This window comes from Fusarium oxysporum, chromosome V (genome assembly GCF_013085055.1).
Source record: "Fusarium oxysporum Fo47 chromosome V, complete sequence".
Lineage (NCBI taxonomy): Eukaryota > Fungi > Ascomycota > Sordariomycetes > Hypocreales > Nectriaceae > Fusarium > Fusarium oxysporum.
The window spans coordinates 3820294-3830603 of NC_072844.1; the positions used below are offsets into that span (position 1 = coordinate 3820294).

The 10310-nt window shown below is 50.2% G+C and overlaps 2 protein-coding genes across 2 annotated transcripts; one reads left to right on the top strand and one right to left on the bottom strand.

The window, feature by feature from the left end:
• Positions 1-1813: 1813 nt before the first annotated feature.
• FOBCDRAFT_240357 (uncharacterized protein) lies at positions 1814-3660 on the top strand (the record flags this gene model as incomplete). Its single annotated transcript, XM_059610288.1, has 3 exons — positions 1814-1964; positions 2100-2768; positions 2909-3660. The coding sequence occupies 3 exons, from the start codon at positions 1814-1816 to the stop codon at positions 3658-3660; spliced, it is 1572 nt and encodes a 523-aa protein (XP_059464993.1).
• Positions 3661-4385: 725 nt separating this feature from the next.
• Positions 4386-5466, bottom strand: FOBCDRAFT_202199 (uncharacterized protein; the record flags this gene model as incomplete). Its single annotated transcript, XM_059609025.1, has 5 exons — positions 4386-4504; positions 4535-4560; positions 4763-4822; positions 4940-5011; positions 5234-5466. The coding sequence occupies 5 exons, from the start codon at positions 5464-5466 to the stop codon at positions 4386-4388; spliced, it is 510 nt and encodes a 169-aa protein (XP_059464994.1).
• Between the last annotated feature and the right edge of the window lie 4844 nt (positions 5467-10310).

Sequence of the window (10310 nt, forward strand, 5' to 3'; positions counted from 1 at the left end):
AGGGCACCCCGGGCATATGGGCTCTGAGACAACAAGTACACCCTTGTTTTATCAGGATGGGAGATACTGAGGCACACACAACAGACAAGACCATCGATATTCCATGGCATAGCAGAGAACAGCACGACGCCTCGAAGCAAGGCATGGTTGGAATAATACGCCCGCCGAATGACTCCACCGCTAATTGCAGTGACATTTTACTGCATAGCAAGACAGATGATTGGATTCATCAATCCTCTGGTTCGTCTGTAACATGGGCATGGCTATCGGAGATGGTACTGTAGAATCGAAAGCAGCGGCGAACTCGAATACTTCTGACGGCCAAATGAAATGCAAAAAGACATGCGTTGAGATGTTTCGATGCATCGGAGCCAAAAAGCCAACCGTCCAATAGAACGGTGACTCTAACTGCTAACGTGCTGTCAAGCGAGGAGAATATTACGATACTTGCCTTACAGTCAGCCGCAGAGTCCACATCGATAACAATTGATTCTCCAGGACACAACGGGGTCTCTTCCTGTTGCAGACAATAGAGGCGAGAGGCACGAATTAACTTGACGGTAGAGGCGGCCCTCGAGCGAAGCTCTGTTCAGCTCAGCGCAAGAGAAAGGGTCCGAGAGCTTGCAGTGGAGCGTCAATCAATCTTGGAATCACAGCCACGAGGAAGATGGGACCCGCCGAGTTTACTTGCTGTAGTGTTGTTATCCTACCATTGAAGACAATTGAGAGGGGGGAGGAGGAATTGGTTATGGGGTCAAATCAAGGTCAGGCCAGACGAGACCATGCCATTGAATGTCTACGGTCATGTCTGGTTTGTGGATATGAAAAACTGGACATTCTTCGAAATGCTATTCTGAAAGTCTGCCTATCGACGACGTTGAAGAAGAATTGGGTTGGCCGAAAGAGACAATAAGCAAGAAACGCTCGAGAAGCAGGGACAAGCCACCCCAAACCGGAGAAGAAGACGAAGAAGACGAAGAAGACGAAGAAGAAGAGTCTCTTGAGGAGGATGTACACATTCGAGGTCCTCAGTACAAGCTCAAAGTACACTCAAACTCAGCCAACCTAAGAAGAAGCGTGGCGCACCGGACCGCGCATCAGGACCAGCACCAACAACAGGACCAGTTCCATCTCCAGCACGTACCAGAAGGACCCACGCTCTACCAGCCTTGTTGTTGCTGTTCCATTGCTCACTCGCTCACCCATGGCCATGAGCCGGACGGACCAACGCTAACACTAATACCAACAGGGAGCACGATGGCCTCCCACTCTAGGGGGTGTGCCTAGCCATGTCTGAAGGGTCCGTCATGAGAGTACGTACACGTCGAGCACGCCTCCTCCGTTGGACATACACCTTCTCCAAGGCGAAAAAAAGAAAAAAGAGGATGGGTTCGTTCGTTGTTCTACGCCAGAGACGCTATAAGGAAAATGGTTATAAACAACACCCCTTGTCCCTCGTCGATCAACTCTAGTACAGTAGCGTAGCTGGGCCGATCTCCATGCGAACACTTACTTGCACGACCTTGACCTTGACCTTGACTTAAGACTACAAGGACTCCACAGACTTCAACAGCTTCTACTACTACCATCTCATCTCATCCTAACTCAAACCCATTCACCACACCTCACCTCACTTACATATATACACCATCCAGGGACCCTTCCTTTCCTCACCTTGAGGTTTCATCCTTCATACTTGTATAACATATCCGCCACATACAAGTCTTGGGCCTTCTATATATATATATATATATACCCACTTCACATCCACATACATACTTTATCTTGTCAACTCAGCTCGACTTGATTTGACATGATCGCATCGCCCACCTCGTCACCGTCGTCTATGCCTTACTCTACTTCACCCGACTCACGCACAATCACCTACTCCTCACAAAACAACAACACCGACAACATGGTCCGCTCATCCTCAGCCGAGCCCGCAAAGAGCTCTAAGCGAAAGGGTAAGTAAACAAAACCTAACCAGCCACGCGGGACAGAAAAAGCAAAAAACAAACATGCATACATCGCGCCCACGCAGCAAAGCAATTCGATTTATATACCCATGATCAACACTAACTGACACGCAACAAAAACAGGCACACGAAGCGTCTCTACCCTCACACCTTCACAACTCGCGCGCAAGAGAGCCAACGACCGAGAGGCTCAAAGGGCTATCCGGGCGCGAACCAAGGAGCACATTGACCGCCTGGAGCGCGAGCTGGAGGACCTCAAGAGCAAGCAGAGCCGTGATCAGACAGTCCAGGAGCTTCTGCGACGGAACCAGGCGCTCGAGGAGGAGCTTATGCGACTCAAGGAGAACATGGGCGTCTCAATGACCTCGTCGCCTTACTCTGCACCTGGTACGGCTCTCTCTGTCTCCATCCCGACGTCCTCGTCACCACACAACAGCATTCTGACCAGCCCCTCAGTATACGATGATAACCTCAGCACAGGCAGCGGTGCCATCCCCAGTCCTCGCGGCTCCCCCTTCCCTTCTGGCGACTACAGCCCTATCCCCGACTATGGACAGCAATATGTCCCCCTCCCTAACAACTGCGAGTCATGGGCCAGCACAGTTCCCTGCCCCGTCCCCTCCAACGTCTCAAGCCCTTCCTCATCTGCCGACGACTACAGCGCCGGCTACATTCCCACAAGCGTGCCTACCTCGCTGCTGCCCTCAAACAACACAAGCTCTTCCAGCATCAGCGTGGGCCACGCTCACAAGGATGTGATCAAGATGGAGTATGAAGATGTTGACTCTCACGGTACGGTCACCCAGCAACACCCAGCAATCTCACACTTGCTCTCAAGACAGGAGACTAATCACACTCAGTGTCTAGACGCCGGATTCCGCCTCAGCAACCCCTCGCTTCAGCCCGTGTCCCATACTTACATGGCTCAACAGCAGCAGCCCGCCTGGAACATGTATCCCGTCTACTACCCCCAGGCTCAGTCCTCGGTCCATTGAAGGGCCAAACTCAACCGGGCTCATCCTGGCCGGGATCTGGGCCCGTTCTCACCACTCCGCCGGCCTGTCGCTTCGATGAGCTCTTAGTCGGCTTCCTCCAGGACTGCCGTCGCATGATCACCGCAGAGTCACTAGCTCACACTCTTGGCCCCCCTCAGATAGACGTACGCTCACTGTTTCGCGGCCATGATAGCCACGGTCAGATCGCCTGCTCACCTCATCCCATCACCGACCTCATCCGCAGCCTTATCGACACAGCAGGAATGACACGACTGACTGAGCGCATCGCCATCTTTGCGCCTCTGCAAACCATGATCTGTTGGCTCGTGCAGCCTACTCCAGAGAGACGCGCGCGACTATGTGAAGACTACGTGCCGCGAGAGCGCCAATTGACAACTCCGCACCCTCAATGGCTCGATCTGCTCCTCTGGGGCAGTCTGCGCGAGGCCGCCATCGAGCGACAGGACCTCTACGCTACAGATGAGTTTCAACGGGTCTACTTCGACGCGCTGCGCCTTGTCAATTGGCCTTATCAGCCGCTAGACGGCCTAGTCACAGATCCGCAGACGGGCCACGTTGGGCTCACGGATGCCCTTATGGCCCATGCCATGAACGGTTCAAACTGGCGCCTGGCTGAGACCTTTGCCCAACGATACCCTGAGCTTTGCGGGCTAGTGGCTCTGGAGTAGAAAGCCTGTCTGATGGGGATCGACCACACCTCTCTCACTTTGACATGACTCTTCACCTTACCTCACCTTCACTTCACATGATTCGACTCTTGTATCATGGATCACATGCTGTAAAGCATGTCATGACATCGTGGGTTAACACGGCACCACAGAATGTCGATCCAAAAACTTACCGCGTACTGGGACTATCCGCCGCGGCAAGTCTCTATCCTGCTCCAACCCACGTCGATCATGCCCCATCCCACACATTCACATACCTACTACCACTACTACATCGTCATCATCTTCTCACAAAAAAAAATAAAAAAAAAAATAACAAATCATGACATGACATGACATGAAATTTTTAGAGGAGGAATCAAAGTACCCCACAACATCTCTAACGGCCATACTATACTTCTTACTGTACTGTTAACATTATGGGAAAAGCTACATTGTTACTAGACATGTACACTTAAACAGGAAAGGGACGGAGGCGTGCAATTTGGAACACACACACACACACACACACAAGCATTGGGACAAATCTAAGGAAATTCACTTTTGGCGATATGGGGTTCTTGTTTCTAGAGGTGTTTTTTGACATGCATTACTGGGTGTAAGATGGTATTACCCATGTTCTTACTAGGTACTTTTAACGAATCAAGATACACACATTGGATTCTCACACTCTGGCCTCAATTCTTCCTCCCATGGATCGTGATTGCAACTTCTACTACGAGCATCTATCTTTTGACTAGCAGGCGGGCCCGACGATGAAAATCCTCTGGTTTCATTTTACCCCATACGCTTACATGGTCGATGACATTCCAAAACCCTGCATAGACCCTTGTCCAATTTCGACCTGTAATTGATAGTATATTCCCATATCTACCAGGGTGTGTACGTTGCTGTACTGTGCTGTATGTATGTATGTATGTAGTGTTGTTGTTGTTTTTTAAAATTATCCTTCTCTTTTCTTTACTGGTAAGCGTCTTCTACATATGTAGGAGAGTTACATCGAAATGCATCTCCACCGCCATGTTCCCGTCACGCACATGGCTCAGAGTCCAAAAGAGGGAGGGGTGTCGAGCATTGGGCAGTCTGAGGGTTCCCCACTTACAGTGTATGGTTAAACCCACAGACAAGGGAGAGGATATCTGATATCGGTCCAGCGCTTATACTGCTAATAGTCTAGTTGATTATCCCCCTATGCACGAAGGGGTAAAAGCTGTTCCAGCAACGACAGGCATGTTGTCATTAGTTGGTATCTCACCTTGAAGTCTTGGAGCAGATATACCTGATACCGATGATAATGTTCACCGCGTAGCTTACTTTCGTCCTGCCGAAAGACGTCAGTTGTCCACCTTGACTACAACTATATCATTTCTCAGTTGCATCGCACATATCACTGCTCGAGCCCCTTGCGGGAGATCTCGAGCAGAGAAAATTCGCAACTTTGAGCCGCAACAATACCAAGTACAGTGACTTGAGATACTTGCTTTTGCCTCCCACGTTCACAAGTACAAGTTTTTCCAATCTTGTAAAAGATCGTGGCGAAACTGCATGGACACGCACGTGGCCCATCCCTTACCATATGGCCCATGTCTCGCAATGACAGCTTGACACAATCTCATACGACCACATGCGTATTCTAAACATGGACTTTTGCCATTCCGAGGAAGCAAGCACAAAGTTTAGTCTCAGGTTAGACTTGAGCAGAGCTCCGAGGTAAATGTTCCGTCCTGTGCCGTGCCGTTTCTCTTGTCTCTTCTCAAGAGTCGGGGTGGCGTCACGGTCTTGTATGCCCAAAACGGTGATTTCCATATTATCGGTGCGACACCGACAAACCGACGCCGACACCGACACCGACACACTCAATATGAGAGATAGAGGCTGAGAGAGAGAGAGACACACACAGCAGAGTCTCAGCCCTCTGGAGCTACGTAATAGACATTCTTCGCGGAAGTTCCGTCTAGATTCCGTGAAATAAGGGCGTAAAACAGCCTTGAACGTTATGTTTCGCGGAAACTCTATTTGTTTCCGTGATCCCGTCGGACGTTTTTCTCCATTGGCAACAGGCAAAAGCAAAGAAGCGATTGTACTACATTGCGGCTCGAGCCTCAATTCGTTAACGGCGGTTTGTACCACCGACCATCGGAAGAAGACGACGGTCAGTCGGAGAGGGCGAAACAGAGGCCTCTTCACGCAATTGCTTGGCTTAAAGTAAAGTACCTTGCAGTGATAGACAAACCCAAAAGATACCGACCGGGTTGTTCCTGCGGGAAACAATGGGCACTAAAAAGTCCCCCCCGCATCTGCATCTGACTTCCACCTGAAGCCTCAAGGTAAGGCCTGCACTGACGCTGAAAGTAAAACTGGTGACACTGAAGATCGGCCACCAAATATCCCCCAACTTTCAGTTGGCCATTGCTATCCTGCTCTTCTGAACTGTAGGCGACTTTCCCCTTCCGAGTATGCACTTCGCCAGCAGAAGGGGCGCACAGGCATTTCCCAACCAAGCGGTGCAATAAAGCAACAGTCCCGTGAGACACTGACAGCAGCAGCTCAGGGTTTTATTGCGTAGGTGGCTTGGCCTGTCTGAGCCCTTCTTTACGCAAAGCGCGGGCATTTAATTGTTTTGTTTCAATTTTTCATCGCAATTCAGACCCTGTTGTCGTTAAGGCGGCAAGCTCCTGTATGTATAACAATGACCTGCATCTGACGTCTGACGCCCAGTTTGCGGTGAAGACGCCCAGATGTGTGGGATGCACAATGTACAATGCGCTGTGCTGTGCTGTGCTGTGCTGTACTGCCCTGTACACCGCAACATGTTGCGCCGTGAGAAGGGAGCAGATCAGCTCTAGGGCTAGAAAACCTAGAAGGGGCCTGGAAGACTGCTCAGAAGGGTGATCGAAGCCAATGCAAGGCCAATCTGCAGGAGAGAATGACATCGGCACGTGTTGTGTGGATGCAGAGCAATTCGGGAAGGAGGGTGAAAAGGGTACCGTACCTCACAGCGCTTCAAAGTCCTGTACGTACTGCCTTGCCTCCAACTTCAACTGCTGCACAGCCGTTTCTTCTTGACTGAAAGATGAAGATGGTTGCGTTGAGTTGGAAGAAATGCGTCTAACTAAAGAGGGCGAAGCGGACCGAGGTGTGGAGAACTATTAGACAAATAACGGTATATGACAGGCTGAATTTATCGAGGACGCTAGAGTTGTAGAATCAAGGGGTTCCGTAGGGTTATAGAGTTTGCGCTAGAAGGTTGCTGCAGCTTCTTTTCCATGGAAGTCAGAGGTTGAAGTGAGGTGCTGTGATCGAGGAATCATCGGCGCTCCAGGGGGGGCCTTGGAACTGCAGGATGGGGGCTCTTCATGCAGGAGTAACGAACAGTGAGATATGTTACGTCAAAAGAAGATGGAAGGAAGTCCTGACGAACAAAGGCGTCAGTCTGTTGTCTCCATCTCTTCTCTAATGGTGTCCTCGTCAGCGTCGAATTCCGTCCTGTTACCGTTTCTGTCGTGTCAACCATGCAACCACACAGACACACATGGCTCAAAACGGACTAATACCAGCCAAATTCTCTTGGGGCTGACTTGAGAGATGCCACAATTCGTAGAGTTTAATCACCGTAATTATACCCTCAAATCAATCTGTTGGCTCGTTCGTTGCTAGAGACAAGCCTGAGTTGAAGGTCCAAGATTGAGTTTGCCGCGCCCAGGGGTTGTTGCGGTTCCCCGATCAGTTATAGAGTTACATTATCTGTGGTTGTCTTCTGCAATGATGACATTCTTCCCTCGAGAACTGGCAAATGCGAGGCCAGGAAAAGCGCCTATACCGCTGCTTGATCGTCGTTCTTGTACTGTCCTTTGTACACTGTCATATGCACAGATACGGCACTGCTATTGCCAGCACATCATAAAAAAGTCATTTGACTAATATCGTGGTGTAGAATTGAATATGGCGATCCGCCTCGAGCCGTTGGGATAATCCTGGCTGCAAATTACAGGCCTTGCAACGACACCTGGGCCGTTCGCCATGGACCCCCGTTCGCACTGAGACTGAGTGGACGTGGCCTGCATGCATTTTCTGACAGGGGTTTGGGAGATCATGACGCTAGTAGGGGCCCTAGAATGTTTCATTCAACCCATCAGCAAATAACGTCTCGGCATATCACTCATGCGCGGCTGCTTAAAATTGCTAGACGGTGAAGTGATGTGCAGTCAGAAAAAAGAAACAACCATGTGAATAGCTGCGCCAAGACGTATGAGCCGGATATCCATTGAGCCCATGATCTTCAATTAGGCCTCAAGCCAGGGATTAGTTGAGTAGCGGCACGATTTGCGAGTATGTAGAGATGAGATTGGACGCAAGTGGATCGCCCAACTTCCCATCGCCCTTCAGAAGAACTAAGAGACCAGATCAGTTAGCTCCATCTATTTACCTAAAAACCACGAGGCAAGCATGGATGGGGCCTTAAGGGATTGAGGTGACAGGAGACACAACTAGAGTCTGAAAAAAGGCCCCTGCGTTGCACAGACATGGCTGCAGGAAAAGAGACCGACTGCTGTTCTCATTACTCAAGGAAAGGAGAATCCGCCGCTTTCGTTCACGAGGCCCGAGGAAGTGTTGCATCCTCTGTTGATATCTCATACGTAAAACCTTCGATGTTTTATGAAACCCTCATCATGGAATAGGTACTTGCTGTGGCTGAGTGTGGCTGACAGCAAGGTTCTTCTCGAACCAACTGCAGAAGACAATAGAGTTTGTTCTTGCAGCATCTGAAATCTTTGATGCACGCCCTCACTGCTACCAGGCACGTGGCGAGGCGCCAACCATGCGATGTAATGGGGTCGCTCGAATGTAAAAAAGGGGGTCAAGGACAAAGTATCTCAAGTACTCGATACTCGTGTGTCAAAAATCCTCCGTGTCTCCATCTCATCTGCCAAAAGAGACGAGGCATTTCGTAAGCTAGACCGACAAAGTTTGATGGTTGTTGTTTGCACAGCGGCAAGCCATGTGGACGTGGTGATACGCGTGCGCGGCAGGGCTGGACCGAACGTACAGAAGCTTCCATTTGTCCTCATCTTGTTTCCGTACACCAATTTGACTTTTATCTTATTCTGTATTCAGTAAGCACCTCGGATGAGGCGCCCACCATCATATTCTCCCACACCGCGACGATGAGGATGGAAAATATGTGGCTGATGATGTTCTTCGATAGCGGGAACAGGGTTTATTCGGGGCTGGTACCCAGCGGCATGAATTCGCGCTGGGAGGCTGTCTCACCTTGCAGCCTTGAGAGTCAGTCTTGGCAGAAATCTTTCCAAACGAATGAACCGCCAAGACATGTACCATAGTCCTTTTGCAATGTTCTTCGGCCGTAAGGATGAGATTTTCTTTTTCCGTGAGATGATTGTATTCTGTCAGGATGCGCTATTGCCTGTAAGATATGCAAGCTTCCTTGGAAGCGTTGCAATGATAAGCATGCCAGCAAATGAAACCCATGAGATGGAGGGCTTCATTCTGGTAAGCCGGGATTGGACAGGAAACACGAGCTTTCACACATGTGTGACTTGGTGGACTGTCACATCAATTCTGGAAGCGGTCTGAAGTACTCAAGTGCCGTATTCCATGACCAACAAGAGTGCATGTCTCTGAAGATCATCGTCAACGCGGTAAGAAACCCAACTGGTTGTAATCCGCGCGACTGAGCCTATCCTCGTTATGCTTTACTCATTCAGCTGTGGCTGAAACCTGGCTTCTGTGAGGCTTACAGAGACAGGAAGGAGCTTGTGCTCTGGGAGCTCGTAGCTCAGCCTTGATCAAAGACGGGTTGGTGGTGCTGGCCGTTTCATTCCCAGTCTCCCCGTTCAGGGCACTTTCATCAGTGATTGGGCCTGAAGATACCGAACCAAAGTGACCGAATACCGGGAAGCACGCTCCGACTGCAACCCGCCATTTGAGGTCTTTCAGTAGTCTATGCAACCCTCGAACATGAAGCTCTCGTCGCCAATCGTTGTTAGCGGGATAATGATCTATCATGTCCATTCACGGTCTATGGCTTCGACCAAAGGCTCTTGGCGTGGGACGGACTCGGTCGCGAGGAACACCGGACTGGAGAGCTATTCGGTGGCCTTGTGGGACTTATCGTGGGTCTCAACGACCGATGTCAAATCAACGGGGGCCGTCGATGATTTGAGCAAGGGTTGTTTCGGGGAAGAAAGATGCCGATATCCAAGCCCCGTAACTTCATTCCACGACCCGCTTTAACATCCATCTCGAATTCGTCTTCATCTTGTCCTGCTCGTTTTCCTAATTTCAGACCCTTTCACTTATTGATAACTAGTCTTGTCACTAGACGCCGGCACTCAGGCCAAGAAACGTGCAAGATGTTGGGGTCACGGATACATGCAAACATACTTTCGATCCCACATGGCGGTCCGCATGTCACACTCATGGGACAGCGCCAAAAGCGTGTATGAAGACAGCCCATTGGTGGCAGAACACCCCTAGGCATCAACTGCAACATCAGCCTAGAGAACGTTGTCGTCATTTCGTCGCAGACCCCTAGGCCTCACTTTCAAGCTATGCATGCCACTTGAGACCAGATCCTCGAGGCCCGGCCAGGTTTGATCTTCGACAACGAACCCCAGCGAACAGCAACC